General features: G+C 42.0%; 1 protein-coding gene and 1 pseudogene across 1 annotated transcript; both read left to right on the forward strand.

Moving 5' to 3' along the window:
- On the forward strand, nucleotides 1-2,846 carry LOC148100514 (uncharacterized; annotated as a pseudogene).
- A 3,779-nt stretch (nucleotides 2,847-6,625) lies between these two features.
- fcgbp (Fc gamma binding protein) lies at nucleotides 6,626-20,682 on the forward strand. The gene is made up of 22 exons (XM_035912360.2): nucleotides 6,626-6,671; nucleotides 7,936-9,177; nucleotides 9,294-9,640; nucleotides 9,806-10,373; nucleotides 10,475-11,073; nucleotides 11,164-11,731; nucleotides 11,969-12,234; nucleotides 12,339-12,680; nucleotides 12,788-13,361; nucleotides 13,465-13,664; nucleotides 13,906-14,047; nucleotides 14,185-14,513; nucleotides 14,657-15,236; nucleotides 15,328-15,926; nucleotides 16,308-16,875; nucleotides 16,983-17,581; nucleotides 17,713-18,280; nucleotides 18,382-18,581; nucleotides 18,680-19,060; nucleotides 19,187-19,473; nucleotides 20,326-20,375; nucleotides 20,486-20,682. The coding sequence occupies exons 1-21, from the start codon at nucleotides 6,626-6,628 to the stop codon at nucleotides 20,333-20,335; spliced, it is 9,015 nt and encodes a 3,004-aa protein (XP_035768253.2). The 3' UTR covers nucleotides 20,336-20,375; nucleotides 20,486-20,682.
- The last annotated feature ends 671 nt before the right edge of the window (nucleotides 20,683-21,353 follow it).

The raw sequence follows: 21,353 nt of genomic DNA on the forward strand, positions 1-21,353 counted from the left end.
ATGTCATGCTCTAAGAATAGCCGCTATGAGCTCAGTGAGGTCCACCGTCCTGTTGTGTCCACTGAGCCTTTCCTCTCCAGCAAACTGCAGCCGGAGAAGCAAGAAGGGCTGCTTGTGTTAAACGTGGCTACGCCCACAGTGATGGCCAATGTGTACGTGTTTCTGAAATACACTAGGGGCAAAAGGACCTTTGTGGCCACTTCTACTCTCAGAAAAGCTGCCTATAGTGTAACTCTAGCAGAGGCGTGGTCTACAGGCCCCACAGATAGTGATTCAAGGAATGGGTGTGCCGAGTGTTACATGTCTTTGATTTCACCATTATCGCTGGTGTTTTTCTATTTTATGGTAGAGTTTGTACCTCTGTACTGTCAGTTTGTTCTTCTTTCTGTCCTTTTAAAAAGGATCACAATGACATTTTCACAATAAACACAGTAATATTTTCCTTAATTTCACTTTAGGTTTCTATTGGCCGTGACTCAGGAAAATACAATAAGTAAAACAGTGTTTATGAATTAAGAATGCAAGCATGAACTGATCTCTCTGCTTTCCAATAAACAGAGAGGAACACAGTCTGCCATTTGACAATGGAGGATATAAATTACATTATATGTTTAGCTGCAGGCTGATATTTTTCACACTATTTGAGGTCAAAATTGACTTGTCGTCCACCCAGTATCTCAAGTTAACCATCTCAGTGTCAGGCCTCTTGTGTGGAAACAGATGTGATGACTTTCAGCTGAGAAATGGTCATCTTGCTGAAGGATTTGAGAGTTCCCGCAGCGAGGCAGTATATCCTGGACAGAACTGAAATGACATTTGTGGGGGAGGATAAGATGAATACAACGTGTCACAGCATGACAGCACAGTATGTGATATCCTGTTGGTGAGTAGTTCTGAATTGCAACATCGTTGTAACAGTGGCGTGGAGCGTGATGTTTACACTATTATGTGCATCAGGGCCGTTTGTGCTGTGGCGCGTCAAATTACCTCCGCACTGGACGCATGTACGGCCGGCCATGCCACAGGAATACAGATGAAACTGTGGTGCCTTTTATAAAGACTTTTGCAACTCGTTATGTAACATTTCTGATTCTAAAAACTCAGGTACATGGTGTTTTTGGCTGGATCGGCAGAAACAGGGACTTTTTTAAAGCAATGGTACAGAAAACGTGTTGCTGTATGTATTTACAGGCTTGTTAGCATAGAATGAGATTATTTCTAAAACTGTGCTAAGGTTTTTCACTGAACAAAGATGCTTTTTTAATTGTAAACCATCATTTTAAAGTTAAAACATATTACTGTGAATGTTGTCTCATTTAACTGAAATCTGATGCCCCTCACAGGAGCTCCGTGTGGAGTGAATCTCTCTAAAAGTTTTGCCATTGTTTTAAATTGTCTTGCATGGATTGTCAATTAGTCAACACACAACGGTAAAATTGACTGGTATTTATATGAAATCATTCAACTCAGTTTGAACCCTCAAAGGACTTTCTACTATAATTCTCACTGATCTAATCACTCACACACACACCTGGATGCATCGGGGGAGACTCAGGGTTCAATATCTTTCCCATGGATACTTTAACAGATAGACTATAGGATGGAATTGATCCACCAACCATTAGTAGACAACCCACACTACCACCTGAGCCACAGCCACCTGAAATTAAGGCACTGTACACGTATTGCTCCATACCTATACAGAGCCTTATTTGGGGGGATTTTGATATCAGCAAACTAACTTTTATTCTGTGTTGGGAACACATGCCGGCTTCAGCGTCCATCCACATGTTGACATTCTGCAAACAATTGTCCCATGACTCAAACCACACCCATCTTCAAACAAGATTCTTATTCCGATCATGGCTGCACACCAGTAAAGTTTCGTGACTGCATGGTTGTTGTATGAAACCTGCCCATCTCTGGGTAGTAGTTGTTATAGTCAGTGCTGGTATGGTAATATGCCAATAGTCATAGCAAAACAAAAAGTCAAAACAACAGCAATACTTTCTGTTATCCTAGCTGCTAAACGTATTAAACCTTTCAATGGTGAAACATGTTTTGACATTTGACATTAGTAAACATACCCTAAATATCTGGACTTCTTTAAGTTGCTTGAAGACGTTTGACCTCTCATCCAAGAAGCTTCTTCAGTTCTAAGGTCAACTGGTGGAGATCAGACACCAACTAGGGAGGATCAGAAAGACAAACGTAACAACATTGTCATCCCCTATGTAGCCGGTTTATCAGAAAAACTCAGGAGATTCTTCTCCAAGCACGACATCCCGGTGTACTTCAGACCCAGCCACACACCCACACACTCAGAAAAATACTGGTTCATCCCAAAGACAGAATTCCTAAACACAAACTTAACAATGTAGTATATGCTGTACAGCGTAATGAGGAATGCTTAGACCTGTACATTGAAGAGAGACTAAAGATCCACTTTGTAAACGCATGGCAAAACATAGAAGAGTCACCTTGGCGGAACAAGACTCGGTAGTCTATCTGCATCTAACGGACAAAGGTCACTCTTTTGTGGATGCCAATGTTCACATTTTGGACAGGGAGGACAGATGGTTTGAAAGAGAAGTGAAAGAAGCCATCTATGTCCACTGTGAATGACCATCTTTGAACAGAGGCGTTGGCTTAAGACACCAACTGTCTGCCGTCTATAATCCAGTTTTGAGATCCCTTCCCAGATGCCTTAACATCCACTCACATCCTGGCCATTTGACCTCAGGAAATTGCATGATAGGCTGGGGCCAGGTTTCACAATGAGTTCACCTGAAACCTTGGCTGAATGTGACCTTCATACGTTTTCACACCTTGGCTCGTGTGATTAGGTAGAGGATCAATAGGGGTCTATGTCCTTCTTAGGGGACACTCCTACAGGGCTTAAATCTGGGACTCTCCACCATTTGAACTTAGAACCGAAGAAGCTTCTCGGATGAGAGGTGAAACGTCTTTAAGCAACTTAAAGAAATCCAGACGCTTTTCTTTCCAAGCTACATAACCACCGATGACCTGGACCATTGAGAACCTTCACAGACACCCTAAATGGCATTCTGAAAGCCTGAAATTTGATGACTTTTCAATCAAAAACATTTTTAAAAATTATATTTTTTACTCTTGCACAGGTACTACTAAATTTTGCCCGCTGATGCTGTTGTTGGTCAAAGTTTTCTGTAGTTTGATGGATTTTAGATCCATCAATGTGTAAAATAGAGGTAAAATCAGGGGTTCAGGAAATTGTAAAACTGAACCAGACATATCATGTCTGTGTATATTTTTTGTGGACAAGTGGACAACATGTTAATTAGCTCTGTAGTTTTATATTCAGTATAGACCACTTATGAGAGTCTCAGGTCAAAACTGGCCAAATTTCAAACGCATAAAAAGGTATAAAAAACATGTAAGCTTTTAAAAAAAACAACAACAAACAAACAAAAAACAACTTTTGCAACCCATTGCTCAAATAGTTTGGTGTCAAGAAGGATTAATCAGAGGTCCCAAGACTGTAGTGTCTCCAGAAATCTTAAGTACCTCAATCCTCAGTTCTGTTAGGTCTGGTTCCTTCATGACTTTCCAACCTGGTATGTTTTGTTTTCCACGACAATCATATCATATTACCTACTTAATATAATAGCATAATAACATTTTTATAGCAGCAAAACTGGATGCCATATGCACTGAATGTCTTTGTAGTCTGCCATAATCTAATACTGACACAATATTGGAATTACTGTTACCAGTTGAACCCTGAGACATTTATCAAAAAAATAGGACCTGTCAGTAGTGTTAAAACAGAAAAAACAGTGAGGGCGCACCTATACCCAGTCCAACAATATGTCTATAATAACAAAACAAGGCTTTCTCTGACCCTGCCCAAGACCTCCTGATCACCAATTAAATATTTGAGTATTAGATTTTTTTTTTTAACAAACTCTACTGTACACTTTTGAGCTCTGAGTTATATTTACTTTTGCTCTATCACATATGATTGTTGCACCCTTCACTGCCCACTGTTATTCTTTGAGTGACACACAAAACCAACAGAAACTTCCCATTTCGCCCAGCTATATCCATATTACAGTAATGTTAGTTTAATAATTGTTGACTCAGTTCCATGGGATCATCCACCCAATCTGCAAGCTTTACAAAGAACACATCATTCATGAGAAACTTCCTTAAACTCTACGGTGTCGTGGACAGAAGCATTTTGGACATGGTCAGAACGTCTCATTTGAGAAATGAAGAACAAGAGGGGAAAAAAGTGTTCTTAGCTGCTTATGTTAACAAAAAATACAGTGCCGCAAAAAACAGTATTTGCCCATGATCTGTTTTTTGTTTGGTTTGTCACATTTTATAAAAACAAATTTTGATGTTAGTTGAAAATGCAGTTTTTAAATGTTGACTTTATTTAATAATGTAAAAAAAAAACTATCCAAACCTATATGGCCCTGTGCGAAAAAGTAATTGTAACATTTGCACTAGCCACACCTATTACCGCCTGTCAATATAAAATTGTACTTAGTAGTCAGTATAATCTTTTTGTGATATATAAGTTTGCATATTATAGAATACTGCATGATGACCCTTTTATGACTTAGACTGTTGTTGGAATCAAGACTTGCTTTATAAATTCTTTCTCACAGTGATAATAGCTGAGCAAGCTGTTATCATTTCACTCCTGCCAGGAAGAGGGGAGCTGGATGCTCTTATCTTCAAGAAGAGGGGCCACGTCCTTCAGAATAACACACACACACACACATACACCTGAACCACTTTTATTTTCACTTCCTACATACTAACATTCCTTTGTTAATGAATAGACATATTCACTGTTGTATTACTTTTGTATGTAAATAAAGGCAAGTGCAGGAACAAAGCGCACATCACAGGGCCCCCACTCTGGTGTGAGCGTTCTGTGATCATGCCCTTGCAAGTAAAAAGTGCAGCGTCTGTGTGTTTCTACCTTTAGATTCTTAGCTGAAGAAGTGTCTTTAGAATAAATCTCTTGACACCGCCAGATATGTGAAATCAATAAATCATTTAAATAGAGCCTGTTTGACAAAGTGAAGTAGGTTAAAAGAGCTCAAAAAGGGACACATTATTCTATGAACTGAAAAAAAAGTCACTGACATGTATCAAGGGTTGCAAGGCCATTTATAAGGCTTTGAGAGTCCAGTGAACCACAGTTAGAGCTATTATCTTACATTTGTCCCCCCAAAAAATCTTGATGATCCACAAGACTTTTAGAACAATATTCTATGGATTGATGAGGCAAACACTGAACTTTTCAGCAGGTTTAAGTCCTGTTATATCTGATGTAAAACTAACACAGCAATTCATAAAAACTGTGTTAGTAATATGGATGTTCTGGGGCTACTTTGCTTCTTCAGGATCTGGGTGCTTTGTCGTAACTGATGGAACTATGAACTCTGTAGTCTATGAGAAAATCCTGAAGTAGTGTCCAGTCTTTATTTAGTGCCTTGAAGCACTCTTGGGCTATGCAGCAGGACATTGATCTGAAACAAAAGCCAGTCCACTTCTGAAAAAAATAAAATGTAGGTTTTGGAGTGGCCCAGTCAAAGTCCGGACTGAAATCCTATCACAATGCTTTGTCAGTTAATGCTTGAAAATGCTCCCATATGGCTGGATTTCAACAGTTTAGCAGATAGCAGTGGGACAAAGTTCCTCCACAGCAATGTGAAAGAATCATTTCCAGTTACTGCACTGTATGTTCTGGCCATTGTGATGATGATTATGATCATTGTTATAGACATAAACTGAGTAAAAAATAAGAAAGCAACTGTAACATCAGAAATCAACATTAAAATAAAAAAAATAGTATATAAACACTGTCTGTACTTTTGTATTGTTCAAAGTTGTTCTATTATCAAACCAGAATCATGGATGTCTTCTCAAGAGATCTGAGTAACTTTGAAGGTAAGCAGTGATTTTGGCCTTATCAGGTTCGTGCCTTTCCTAATCTAAAACAGATTATATTGTTTGGTTACACCAGAATATACAACTGGATATCAGCTAATAATAAAATTAGCCTATATCTCTCAGTGTTTAGATATTGAGTGTCACTAGACTTTATTTTGATGAAAACTGGTAAAATGGGGTCAAGCTTTATGTTTTATTATTTATGTAAGAGAAAATGAGAACAAGAGTTACTTAAAAAAAAACAACTTTTTTCTTTCTTTCTTTCTTTTTTAACAAAAGTTTATCAGAGACCATTAAAAAAAATCTAAGAATTCTTGACAGATACCAAAGTGTGCTCACACAGTAAAATATAAATGATTCATTCCATACATGGGCCTATAGTTTGTATTAGACGTCACACCCATATTAACAAACAGCAAGTCAGTACGAAGTTCTGCCTAAATTTGTTTTAGAGGAAGGGTATTGTTTTGATAGAGTTGTGGACATTTCGTGTTTTTTTATTGGTTGTTGCTTTTGCCCGTTAGGCTATAAAAAGAAGGAGGTGAAAGACCTATCATCCCACGCATAGCTCCAAGCAGGTAAGCATTGGGCTCTTTAAGATTCAGGCCAGTTAAATAATATAACTCAGAAAACTTTCAGCAATTAAAACAAGAATTTCTTTCCTTCAGCCATGGGAGCCCTGTTGATACTTTGCGCTTTGGCAGCTTTACTCAGCTGTAAGTATATTTGGTCATTCTTCATTTTGCTTGGATATATTTGTTCTTTTCTTCAACTCAATTCGAGATGTGTGTCCACGTAGATTTAAATTATATTTTTAATTCTAAAATATAGTTGTTGTTGTTGTCCATGAATTTTCAAATGTACTATCTTACAAAACAGCTGAAAAAATGTTGTTGTTTTTTACTATGATGCCAAATTACAGTTACTAATTATAGTTTAGTTGTTTTCCTGAACAGAAAAAAATATTTTTAGTGGTTGAATGCTTGATTAATTTTCAACTTCTCAAAGATGTCCATTGTGCCAGCTCAAATATTACTCTAAAAGCAGGAAATCAGTTCAGTTCTTGCAAAGAATCAATTCACTCAATTGTTCATATATAGAAAACTATATATATATATTCTTATATATCCTTTCTGTGTGTTAATTCCAGTCGCCTAAAATTAATTATCTCGTAAAAATGGATAAAAACTAAGAATCTCAGGATACAAACCACACAAACCTTGCAAAATGAAACTGCTCAATTTGAAGCAATTTATCCAAGATTCCAGTCTCATGATTTGAAAGCATTGTTGTGTAACCACACTAGGTGTTTGTGTGAATGAGGCAGAATGTTAAACAGGTAAAGAATTTGAGAGTGCGGCACATAAAGGATAGCCATCTAAATTGAAATTTGCTTTTGTTGGGAATAGCATTTACCTTTAGCTGCTATTGAGTTGGCACTATTAAAACTGAATGGATGAAACAGGAGTGTAATCTAAATCCCTCAGGCCCTGACTGAGCCCAGAATGTGGTCTTTTCACAGCAAAAGCGCAGATATTGATAATATTTCCATTATGCAATTATATTGTCTGCGCAAGTGACTTATTGAGTGCTCCAGAGAAGCAGTCAAGTGACTATTCCTTCGTCTAAATCTCTGACAATTGTTATCAAGGAAAGAAGCTATCCATTCATTATAGAGTAGCATTCATCCCAGCCTTTGTAACTTTGAAATGAAGGCATTTTTCAGTGGCTCTCTCTTTGGTGTCATATTGTTTCTTTGTAATGTGTATGCTATCCAAGAACTCTCAAGCCGTGTTTTTGTATTGCCAGCCTGAGAATCCTTTGACTGCTTTGGCAAAAACTGTCTCATTAATTTCCTGACGCTTTTACGACATATTTTCATCATGCACAAGATGATGCCTGCCTTTTTCATTTCTGAGAATGTGAAAAGCTCTTACTCTGTGTTTTTTGCTGTTTTCCTGCTCTCTCACCTTCTCCCAGGTCCATCTAGCGCTGGATGGGCAGGGAGGGAGTTTGCCCTTTCCTTCCTACAGAATTATCTTCAGCACTATGACACTCCCCAATATGAACTCCACATCACTGCTATTCAGGCAAATACTAAAGTGACAGTGCAAGTACCTCCCTTAAGCTTCAAGCAAGAAAAAACTTTAAAGGCTGGAGAGGTGGTTACCATCAGTCTCCCCAATGGCGTTGAAATGTATGGTAGCACGAAGTCTTCCAATACAGTGCGTATTGAAGCCTCCGCAGATGTGACTGTAACCTCCTTCAACTACAAGCTGTACACAGCAGATACATCTGTGATCTATCCAGTCAGTGAATGGGGTACAGAATATTTCATCTTTACACCTCCTGGAACCCCCTATGCAACCTTTAAAGAGTTCTCTGTGACAAATGGAAAAGAGGCCCAAGAAGTTGAGATCTTCCCACAAGGGGCAATCAAGTTCGAGAACCGTGTCTACGATCAAAACAGCAAAATGGTATTAAACCTCAAGCCATATGAGAGTGTCCAGCTTCAGAGTTCATATGAACTTTCAGGCACTAGAGTTTCCTCCAAACACCCTGTTGCCGTTTTCACTGGTCACACTTGTACCTGGAGATTCGCAAAATGCAACCATGTTTATGAGCATCTACTGCCAGTAAGCAGCTGGGGAACCAGCTTCGTCATGCCTCCCCTGAGTTTCCAGAAAAATTTTGATAGTGTCTACCTTCAGGCCTCCCAGAACACAAGTGTCACTGTCCAAAATGGCCAACGTAAAGATGATTTGAGTTTGAGCACAGGGCAGACAATAGAGATCCAGTACCACAATCCTGACGCACTGTCCATTCAGGCTGATCATGGCATCCAGGTCCTATTGCTCTTCAATGGTGTGGAACATAGCTGGTTACTGTACTACGACCCTTTCTTGACGAATATAATATCCACGGACCGTTTCTGCTTTTCCTACTCATTTGAGGCTCTAGCTGGGTTTGAAAACAAAGCTTTAGTTGTAGCACAAACCAGTGCAGCAGCAACACTCCGTTGGGATAATACAGAGCTGCCTCGTGATGTGCAGTGGAAAAAGATTGAAGGATCAGAGTTCTCTTGGGCAGAAATATCCTACAATCAAAGCCCTACCAACAACAAACACACCCTGTCCAGCTCAGGTTCGCCTTTTGGTCTCTACAGTATAGGATTCAGTCAGATGAACGGTTATGGGTCCCTAGGACAGTGCGTGCAGCCAGGTAAGCAGCACACAGTATTGATGTTTAGCATTCCCCCCACTCCTTCACCAGTAATATTTGACATTTATTAAGCAGACTGATGTGAGTAATTATTGTTTTTTGTTTTTTTTTAACAGGAAGTGCATCTCTGTCCTGCAGCAGCATCACCTGCAGGGTCAATGAGGTGTGTGAGATGAAGGATGGCCGTCCCTCCTGTGTTCCAGTTAAAAAAAATCCTGGAACATGCTGGGCAATGGGAGATCCTCACTACCGTACTTTTGATGGACGACACTTTAACTTCATGGGTACCTGCACATATGTCATTTCTAAAACCTGTGACAAGGGTGATAGACTCCCAGCATTTGAGATCCTCGCTCAGAATGAGCACAGAGGAAATCTCAAGGTATCCTATGTTGCCATGGTCACAGTGAAGGTGTTTGATGTTACCATCACAGTAGTTCGGTCCGAGACTGGGCGTGTGAGGGTAAGCCTTCCAATTTATTACTGCTAAAAAGCTGTTTAATTTTTCAAACATCCTGACTTGTCTTTAATTATTTATTATTATTATTTATTATTTTTTATTATTTCAAAATAATATTTATCAAAATGCAGTGTAGTAAATAATTCTTTTCATCTTTCATTTGGGCAGATTGACAATATTCTGTGGAGTTTGCCAGTAACCTTGAATAATAACAAACTGAGAATGTATAAGAGCGGAAGCAGTGTGCTCATTGAGGCCGATTTTGGTCTGACAGTCCGTTATGATTGGGAACAACGGCTTGTGGTCACTTTGTGCAGCAGTTATGCTGGTAAGACTTGTGGACTGTGCGGTAACTTCAATGGAAATCCCAGTGACGACTTCACCACACCCTCTGGCGCACAGGCAGGTGGAGCTCTGGCCTTTGGTAGGAGCTGGAAGGTGCCAGGGCTTGGGGAAGCTCAGTGCAGAGATGACTGTACAGATGGGTTGGATAACTGTGAAAGCAGCCTGATGAAAACATGGGAGAGTGACTTGTTTTGTGGCATCATTGCACTTGACCTATTTAGCAAATGTCATAAAATCATTGACCCACTACCATACATAGAGGACTGTAAATATGATTTATGCATGGGAGGTGGTCTGCGACATTTCCTCTGCAGTGCAGTGGAGGCTTATGCTGAAGCTTGTCAGATCGCTGGGGTCCAGGTTCAAGAGTGGAGGAAGAAGGCACAATGTCGTGAGTAATGTTAACTAAGTTAACAATTTAATTAAGAGACATTTATTTTTCATTAACTGTTAGAATTACTAATTACATTATTCTTTTTTTTCTCACTAAAGCTGCCAAATGTCCAGCAAACAGCCAATATGAGCTCTGTGGCAGCGCCTGTCCTGACACATGTTCGGACCCAAATGCTTCCTCCAAATGCAAACGCCCTTGTGTGGAGACCTGTACCTGTAAAGCAGGCTTTGTTTTAAGCGGAGATAAGTGTGTTCCTGCTGCTCAGTGTGGCTGTACCTATGAGGGTCGACATATTCCTCCCGGAGAGGCGTTCTGGGCTGACCAAGGCTGCAAGCGATGGTGTAAATGTGTTGCTGGAAGCAGACAGGTTCAGTGCGAGGAAAAGGGCTGCAGGACCGGGGAGGAGTGCAAAGTGGTTGATGGCATAAGAAAGTGCCAAGCAGTGTCTTTCAGCACCTGCCAGGCCACTGGTGATCCCCATTATATGACCTTTGACAAGAAGAAATTTAACTTCCAGGGCACATGTGTCTACCAGCTTGTTGCACTCTGTTCCAAGGACCCAGAGTTAGTGCCATTTGAAATCCTAGTGCAGAATGATCACCGGGGCAGCAAGGTGGTCGCCTACACCGGGTTAGTAGAGATCAAGGTGTACTCCTTCAGCATTATCATTACTAAGACACACAAAGGCCAGCTTATGGTAAGAAGTACCTAGTGTTTAATATGACAATGTTAATTCTGTGAATTGTGGTCCTATTTTCACCAAACTGAATGTTTCATTTGGCTTCAGGTGAATAACGAGCTGGTCAATCTGCCTATCACCCTGGTGGAGGGAAAGATATCTGTTTACAAGAGTGGCTGGTATGCAGTCGTCACAACTGATTTTGGCCTGAAAGTTTCCTTTAACTGGGACAGCGCCGTGTTTGTAACACTGCCAAGCAACTACATGGGTGCCGTTTGTGGCCTCTGTGGCAACTACAACGGCAAACCTGAGGATGACCTGATCCCGAAAAATGGTAAAACACCCGTTTCGCCAGCAGATTTCGGTACCAGCTGGCGAGTGGCTGAGATCCCGGGTTGTGTCGAAGGCTGTAAAGGGGTCTGTCCTGACTGCGACATTAATCAGAAAGTTCAGTATGAAAAAGATGATTTCTGTGGTGTGATAAAAGATGCAAAAGGGCCATTCCGCGACTGCCACGCCAAAGTTGATCCAGCTAGCTTTTTTGAAGACTGTGTTTATGATGTGTGCTTATATAAGGGCAGGAAGGACATCCTGTGTAAGGCTATTACAGCATACACATCTGCCTGTCAGGCTGCAGGGGCCAATGTGTACAACTGGAGAACGGTTCACTTCTGTGGTGAGAAATGCTTTCATTTTATAGATAATTTCCATTGAAAAAGAATTAATTAATAAGTATATTTTTCATGAATTGGAAAAAAGGAAAAGGTAGAATAAACAGTGTTTGTCTTGTTTTTTATGTTACACACTTCAGTGAATTTTTCTTCTTTTTCCTCTGGTTTTATGTACCTTTTCTAATGGCTGCCTACTTCTGTGCTCTAAATTGAATTGGCTCTTTTATGTCCCTTGTATACAGCGATGCAATGTCCCACCAACACCCACTATGAAATTTGTGCAATCGCCTGTCCTGCGACTTGCCAAAGTCTGACTCCTCCTAAAGGCTGTCAAGCTCAGTGTGTGGAGGGCTGTTCCTGTGATGATGCTTACATCCTTAGCGGAGATGCATGTGTTCCCTTATCGGAGTGCGGCTGCGTTTACAATAACCGCTACTACCGAACTGGAGAAGTGTTTTATCCCAATGGGCAATGTGAGGAGGAGTGCAATTGCAAAAAAGGAGGAGAGGTAAAAGAAACTAGAGGAGGGAAAAGTAAAGATTAATCATTTACATGAGGCTTTTTACTGACCTGGTTGGATTTTTTTTGTTTGTTTGTTTGTTTGTTTCCTAGGTTGAGTGCAAGAAGTTCACATGTGGCCCTAATGAGAAGTGTAAAATAGAGAATGGTGTCCAAAAATGCCACCCTGTTGGCAAGGGTGTATGCCAAGCTGCTGGTGACCCCCATTACCTCACTTTTGATGGTAAAAAATTTGATTTCCAGGGGACCTGCACTTATACACTGTCCAAGAGTTGTGGACTGGAAGGTACCCACTTGGTGGACTTTTCCGTTCAGGTAGAAAATGAGCAGTGGGACAGGGTTATGAACAGAAAGGTGGTGTCTGTAACCAAGCTGGTTGCCGTGGAAGTCTACGGCTTCACTCTCATCATGAGGAACAATATGTTTGGAGTCCTGGTGAGTAGTTGGCCTACTTTAAAGAAATTTGTAATTACTTCTTTTATGTAGATACAAATGTTGATGTGGAGTTGTTTCTTGCACTAACACAGATGTCTTTCTTTTAGGTAAATGGCGTGTTGAGCTACCTTCCTATGAATCTAAATGATGGAGCCATTCTAGTTTATCAAGAAGGCAATCGTTATGTTATTGCAACCAATTTTGGGCTCCTTGTCACTTATGATCTGGTCTATCAAGTGACAGTCACACTACCTGGTAATTATCGTGGTAAGGTCTGTGGCCTGTGCGGCAACTACAACGGGGACAGAAACGATGACTTCGAGATGCCAAATCGTAGGCTTACCAATAACGTGAATGAGTTTGGAAAGTCATGGAAGGTCACCATTCCCAATGTTGTGTGTGAAAATGGCTGTGAAGGGAATTCTTGTCCTGAATGTGACCCAGCTCTCAAGGCAGTGTTTTCAAAGTCCGCCTACTGTGGTATAATGACCAATCCCAACGGGCCTTTTGCAGTTTGCCATAGTATCCTGGACCCTCAGCCATATTTTGCTGACTGTGTGTTTGATTTGTGTGCTTCCAATGGTGATGGAAAGGTGCTTTGTGACAGCGTAGCAGCCTACGCCTTTAACTGTCACATTGTAGGAGCCGATGTCAAAAACTGGAGAACGCCTTCCTTCTGTCGTAAGTCATGAAGTTCACAAATTCATCTTTATTATACCCTTTTAATACCATTTTGGCTTCATCTCTAAAATAATTTCTCTTTTCTTGTGATACTTTATTTCAGCCATGAAATGCCCGATCAACAGTCACTACGAAGTGTGTGCTGAAGCCTGCACCGCCTCCTGTGCTGGCCTCACAGAGATTGTTCAGTGCCCCTCCAACTGTACAGAAGGCTGTGACTGTGATACTGGCTTCTTATTCAATGGACAGACTTGTGTTAAAGAGATTGAGTGTGGATGCTATGAGAATGGAAAAACTTATAAGGTATGACAATAATATAGTTTTTCTGTGTGTCAAAGTGGCTTTAACAAATACTGATATAGAAATAATACTTTTTCTCTAGAGTGGTGGACATTTCAATGTTTGATTTCTGGTTTTTGATTTGCTCTTAAAATGTTAGCGTTTAAATTGCTGATTAGGCATGAAGTAATGTGGGTCTTTTCTCACTAGTTTCTAATGAGTATTTTTTTTTCCATGTTTAATGAACCTTGTTCTGTGTCACCAGCCTGGTGATGTTGTGTATGAGGAAGACTGTAACAGAAAGTGCACATGTAATCCAGGAAAAGGCCTCATCTGTGAAAAGCACTCCTGTCCTCAAGACACCAAATGCATGGTCAAGAATGGAATCAGGGCATGTTACAACACAGGCAAGACACAAACACTGTATTTTGTATTTACCCATTTGATAAATCTTTACTGGTAAATGAAAAAAATACAGTAACTTGAATAATTAGGGTTCAATTAAATAGCTATTTGAAAATTATTCTTTATTTATCCATTGCAGATCCCTGCAAAGATCTCAAGTGTCGGGCACAGGAGACATGCCGAATTGACAAGGGCAAGGCTACGTGCATCCCCAAATACACAGGCACCTGCTGGGCCTGGGGCGACCCTCACTACCACACATTTGATGGGTACAACTATGACTTCCAGGGGACCTGCAAGTACGTCATCTCTAAGACGTGCGGCGAACTGGATGGTCTAGTTCCATTTTTGATCACTGAGAGGAATGACAACAGAGGCAACACAGCAGTTTCCTACGTCAGAAATGTAGATGTGTTTGTGTACGATTACCAGATCACCATCCAGAAGAACCAAGTTGGTCAAGTCATGGTAAGTTTCAGTTTCTTGCCTGCTTACTTTTGACATTTGCTTGTGTACAGTACATATATATATATGTGTGTGTGTGTGTGTGTGTGTGTGTGTGTGTGTGTGTGTGTGTGTATATCCATTGTTCTGGTGCATTTTGTTTAAAGGTGGACGGGGAGCTGCTGAATCTTCCTGTACATTTGGGTGATGGTAAAGTCTCAGTGTTACAAAGAGGGAACACTGCAGAGGTGGTGACAGATTTTGGTCTGGTTGTCTCCTATGACTGGAACTGGTACCTTGTCATTAAGCTTCCCAGCAGCTACTTTGGCTTGGTCTGTGGTTTGTGTGGCAACTTCAACGCTAATGTTCTCGATGAAATGCTAAATCCAGCAGGCAAAAAAGTTTCCTCAGTCATTGAGTGGGGCAAGAGCTGGCTAGCACCTGAACAGGACAAGGAACATCCTTGCTGGGACACATGTGAGAAAAACTGCCCTACCTGTGACAACAATGATGTTAAGCTCTATAAAACCGAGGCGTTCTGTGGGGCTCTTGCGGACAAGACCAACGGCGTGTTCCAGACGTGTCATGAAAAGGTGGACCCCCAGGCCTTCATGAACAACTGTGTGTATGACATGTGTTACAACAAGGGGGACAAAAAGATGCTGTGCCAGGCTCTGGCCTCCTACAGTGATAAGTGTCGTGACGAAGGAATAATAATCAAGAACTGGAGAACAAAATTTGGCTGTCGTAAGTATTTGAAAAACTCTTCGGTAATGATTCAAATCAAATATGTAGTTCTTATTTTCTGATTGCCTGTCTCTATTTAATTCATAACCAGCGATGAACTGTCAGCGCAACAGCCACTACGAAGACTGCGCCAGCCCGTGTCAGCCATCCTGCCCATTCACTGAAGAAAAGCAGGTCTGCAGCGGGACCTGTGTGGAGACCTGTGTGTGTGACAAGGGTTACGTCCTCAGCGCCGGCGTCTGTGTACCTGCAAAAACATGTGGTTGCTCATATCAGGGTCGCTACTACAAACCAGGACAGCAGTTCTGGGATGATGAAGCTTGCCATCGCCTGTGCGAGTGTGATATGACCCTGGGCATTGTGGCATGCCGTGAGGCTTCCTGCTCTGCCAAAGAGCAGTGTACTGTAGTGGATGGAGAGCGCGCCTGCCGACCCATTAGTTACGCCACTTGCTCGGCCTCAGGTGACCCGCACTACCGCACTTTTGATGGCCGCAGGTATAATTTCCAAGGCACGTGTGTATATCAGCTGGCAGGGCTTTGCTCTCAGCAGCCTGGGCTGGTGCCGTTCAAGGTGACTGTGCAGAATGACCACCGGGGAAGCAAGGCCGTGTCCTACACAAGCACCGTCAAATTTTCCATATATGGCATCACTCTCACCATAAGCAGAGAATACCCTTACAAAGTCTTGGTAAGTGATGATGTAGATAATGTGAAGCATATAGGCTATGTAATAAAATATTGAATGCCTAATGCATTTTGTGCAGCTATTAGAGGAGAAAAGGAAATAGGACACAGCATGTAGTCGCTTTATTGAAAATAAAAAACAGAAGAGATACTCTGAGCCTCAAATCGTTGGATGATAATGCCTTTTGTCATTGTACTAATTCTGACATCCCTCATGCTCTTCTGCATATGTCTTTAATTGCATATTAAAATTTTGATCCTGGCAGACTTAATTAAACCAAGATTTAACTGCACATTAGAGTGGATTAGCAAGGGCCACAAAATTATTAAATTTATAAGCTCCTAAAAATATTCCCTTCTCCTTCCCTCATTTTCTGCTTTTCAGCTCGATGGGCAGCTTGTTTTGTTGCCACTGAATTACAATAACGAGCTGATGGTGTCCCTCAGCGGCTGGAAAGCTGTAGTGGAGACAGCTGCTGGTATCACGGTGACCTTTGACTGGCAGAGCACAGTGACTGTTACTCTGCCCAGCACCTACCAGGGTGCAGTCTGCGGCCTCTGTGGTAACTACAATAACAAAGCTCAGGATGACCTGACAATGCCCAACGGCAACACCACGTCTGATGAAAGACAGCTGGGGGACAGCTGGCAGGTGTCCATTGTACCAGGCTGCTCATCAGTCTGCCAAGGGCCGTGGTGCCAAGCCTGTTCAGACTCCCAGAAGAAAGTGTATGAAGCCAACAAGTACTGTGGCATTATTGCAGACAAGGCAGGGCCCTTTAAAGATTGCCATAGCCGTGTGGACCCAGCACCTTACATGGAGGACTGTGTTTTTGACGTTTGCCAATATCAAGGGCACCATGGATCAGTGTGCGATGCTGTGGAAGTGTATGCCTCTGCCTGTCAGAGCATTGGAGTCACCATCTACTCCTGGAGAGCAGAAAGCTTCTGTCGTGAGTTTGAATTTTTTTTTTTTGCCTGTTTTTTTAAGTCTCTTGTTTCAAAATATCTTTTACATTTTACCTTCTTTCCTTTCCCATCTTCTCATTTCTTCCCACAGCTATGGCTTGTCCTGCTAACAGCCATTACAGCCTGTGTGCCACGGGTTGCCCAGCCACCTGCGCAAGCTTAACCCCCCTTACCAGCTGCCACAGGTATTGTTCAGAAGGCTGTGAGTGTGACGAAGGCTACCTCCTGAGCGGGGATACCTGCATGCCTGTGAAGGACTGCGGGTGCTCTTATGATGGTCAGTACTACCAAAAAGGACACGTCTTCTATTCTGAAGACAAGTGCGCAGAGGAATGCACTTGTGGAGACAATGGAGCTGTGTCTTGTCAAAAGGCCAAGTGCCGTCCAGGAGAAATCTGTAAGCTTGTAAATGGAGTGAAAGGCTGCTATCCAGAGGGGGAAGGCAAATGTGTGGCTTCCGGTGATCCTCATTACATTTCCTTTGATGGACGTAGGTTTGATTTCCAGGGTACTTGTGTCTATGTACTGGCCAAGGTTTGTGATGATGACAAAGGTCAGCTGACGCCGTTCACCGTCACTCAGGGGAATGAGAAGTATGGAAATGGAAAGGTGGCTGTGACAAAGTCAGTGGCAGTGTCAGTCTATGGTTATGCCATTTACATCCAGCAGAAAATGCCTTGGAAAGTCTTTGTGAGTTTATTATCTTGATCAAACATACTTATGTAGATATGTTTTGTATTTTTTCTCATTTTTTCCCCAAAAATGATTTTTTTGTCTCGATCTTCTTCTTTTTTTTCTTTTTTTTTGTCTCGATCTTCAAGGTGGATGATGAACTACTAAACCTTCCGCTATCCCTGGAGAATGGGCGTCTCAAAATAACCCAGGAAGGTCGCAACATAGTTGTTCGTACAGCCTTTGGACTGACAGTCCTCTATGACACTGTGTATTATGTTGAGGTGATTGTTCCCTCTACATACCAGGGTAAGATGTGTGGTCTTTGTGGAAACTACAACAAGAACGGTGGTGATGATTTCATTCTTCCTGGTGGCAAACAAGCCAAAAACGTTGATGAATTTGGGATGGCATGGACGGTGGACCTACCTGGGTATATGTGTGGAGGCTGTGGAGGACAGTGCCCAGAATGTGAGCAGGCCAAAGCTGTCCTGTATGGAAAACCCGACTCCTGCGGCATCATCAGTGCGCCTAATGGGCCTTTCAAAGCCTGCCACAGTGTCATTGACCCAGCAGTATATCTGTCGGATTGTGTGTTTGACGTTTGTGCTGTGGGGGGCAACAAAGACACTCTGTGTAACAGTGTGCAGGCTTACGCTTTGGCCTGCCAGAGTGCAGGAGTTCAAATCCAGCAGTGGAGGAGCAACTCTTTCTGCCGTAAGTAACACACAGCAGTCTCTAGCTGAAGATTAGCTCATGTATTCATCTGTGCTCTGTATTTCAGGCACAAATTTTTTTGCCCTTGTTTTCTCTTCTAGCTGCATCCTGCCCTCCACACAGTCACTATGAGCTGTGTGCCGACACCTGTAGTGGGACATGTGCCAGTTTTGTTACCCCGTTTGGTTGTTTTCCGGGCTGTTTTGAAGGATGCCAGTGTGATGATGGCTTCGTTTTCAATGGTGTCCAGTGTGTTGTCCTGGAAGACTGTGGGTGTATGTACAACGGCAGATATCTGATGGTAAAAACGGACTAGCCCTATATTCTGGTCACTGAATTAACACCTGAATAGAGCTATGACAAGTTCTGTATGATGAGTTTTTAACATCTTCTTCCCAGGTGGGCCAAGAATTGGTGGAAAACGACTGCAAGTCAAAGTGTGTGTGCCAGGCCTCTGGTATGGTAAAGTGTGAAAAGCTGTCCTGTGCCAGCGGGGAAGTTTGCGATATCAGAGACGGGGTCAGGGGTTGCCACCTGAAGCAGGGCCAATGCGTCGTCAGCCGTGATGGCCAGCTAAGCTCCTTTGATGGCATGTCAGGCGCGATAGGAGCACAGGGCGCTTTCCAAGTAGCGTCTCTGTGTAACGAGAGCGCTGAGCTGTGGTTCCGTGTGGTCGTGGATGTTAGGATCTGCAACAAGGGGGCAGCTCCCACTGTTGCCAGTGTGTATGTGTTCTTCAGCGATACCATCGTGGTAGTGAACAGCGAACACGTGACCTGGGTGAGAACATTTTTATGCAAAAATTGAATGTGATTGGTTTGAGCTCAGTTTTATACTATATTAGATAATAATAGACATTTTATACCATAATAATAACAGTTATGTTCCATTATCTGTGTCTTTCAGGTAAATGGCAGGAAAGTGTCTCTTCCCAGCAAAGTGACAAGCACACTCTCTGTCCAAATCTCAGAGAGGGCTTTGATCATCGAGAGGGCGTCCGCTGTGCGGGTCACTTACTCTATTTCTCAGGAGGTCACCGTCATTATTCACAGTAGCCTGTCTGGTAAAATGTGCGGCGCCTGTGGTAACTACAATAACGACTCCAAAGATGACATGACGACAGCAGATGGAAAAATCACCACTGATGTGTCTGTAGTTGTCGGCTCCTGGAGCGCTGGGGACTTTTCCAGATGGTGAGTATTTTAAAGACACATTGCAGCATTTCCTGTGTATAAATATAAGGGGGTTAAAGGGGAAGATATAATACTACACTTAGTGCTATGACGCTTCACTACTTACTCTCATAGTATGACAGAGCTCCAGATATTAACTTTTAATTATTTGGCTCCATGTTAGAGGGTTTATTTTTTTAATCTTAAATGCAATCTTTCCCCGTATTATGCAAACTGCAAACTTAATTTGACCACTGAAATAATCAAGTACAGATCAGCGAGAGATGGGAAGGTGCTATGACCATTCAACCGCTTATTCTCTTAACAGCAAGAACTAAACAAGGACTCCACAGAGCCCTTTTAAGGGAATGAGAGTGTGGTTTTTAATTGCATTTGGTCCAATTTAATTAAGAAATGCCAGAGAATCCCCTATGGTAATTACTGATTAAAAAGCAGGTAAGGCTGACAGGCATGGCCATCAAAAGCTACCAAGCTTGCAATCCAATCACTGCTTGTCATCCAAGGACACTTAAGACTCATCTGGGTGCAATATTAATTTGAGCCCTCATGTTTAGTTTTGTGTCCTAGCCCTAAGTCACCTCTTTGGAGAGCAGAGTTTTGTCCGTCTCTTTCCTCCCTTGACTTGAGTTATTCAGAGTTGTCGTTTATTTGGCTTTTTTTTTTTTTCAACAAGTCCATAGAGAACACAAGAAAATAACTCTAATAAGAACTAATGCTAATCCTCAGTTCTTTTAAAACACAAATTACATGTACAAAGTCATCACGCGTAATTTCCGCTGTGCCCGAGTGGACACAACTTTCCTTTGCTCCAGTCTCCTCATAAGTTCATTTTCCCTTTCGTTTTCATTGCAGTGGCCTGTAGAGATGCTGGTCCTGTGCCGACAAAAGCATCTGGTTAACAGGTAATAAAATATAAAGTTCCTCCGAAGATATTAACTGATGCTTGCTCATGAATGAAACAGCTGCACAGTGGCTCACGTCCATGTTCCCCCCCCCCCCCCCTCTTAAACAGGATGAAGAATCTCGCTTGTTCACAGATTTACTCAACCTGCTTCAGCACTTCGTCTTGATTCATGGAATAGTTTAAGTTGCTTCCTGGTGATTGTGCCTTCTATTGTTTACCCAGGGTTTAGAAAAAAAGAGGGAAAGAAAGGGGGGAAAGAGGCATGGAGCTCATTCTTGACCAATATCTCCATCTAGTGGGGGAGGAAATTATTCCATCTCCTTTCCCGTTATGTCTTGCCTGTCTTGCAATACTTTTTAATATGTGTCTGTTATTAAGACAAAACACATTGTTCTGACCACTAAATAAAGATATTTTCTCTGCAGTATGTGGGTTGTTTGTGATTCTTCGCGTGTTTCCTCTAGAGAAGCTCTAGCAACCTGTATCAGATTAAACTGGAAAAACATGACATTTTGCACATGTAATAGAAGTAATGCTAACCTAATGCCATTATAAGAAACCTATATGTACTAAAGGTCCTTAGAGTAGGGAGGGGGGCCCTTCCTCCACCCCGGCCAGGCTTTGCTGTCAGGGGACAGAAAGCTGGCACTCTGACTTGGAAAAACACCTCGCGAACAAAGTTTTTATGTAGCTGAGAGAAAACTGCAACAGTGACAGTCTGTCCTGGCCATCTAGTGTTTATTTGCTTAATTGCACCGAGCCTCTCTTTGAAGCCTGGAAATTGCAGCACAGAACAAAGAGTTCACTGTGTTCCGTGTAGTTTGTGGCTATTATTTGCCAGTGGGGAGAAATGAGCGTGATTAATAGTTCATTATGGAATACATGTTGACAAGAAGCGCTGGCAACAAAGAGCGTGGGAATAATGATGATGGTGATGATGATGTCCTCTCACAGTAGCGCTGCAGTCCAGCTCTGC

Source organism: Neolamprologus brichardi, chromosome 11, assembly GCF_056152115.1.
Source record: "Neolamprologus brichardi isolate AB-2024 chromosome 11, ASM5615211v1, whole genome shotgun sequence".
Lineage (NCBI taxonomy): Eukaryota > Metazoa > Chordata > Actinopteri > Cichliformes > Cichlidae > Neolamprologus > Neolamprologus brichardi.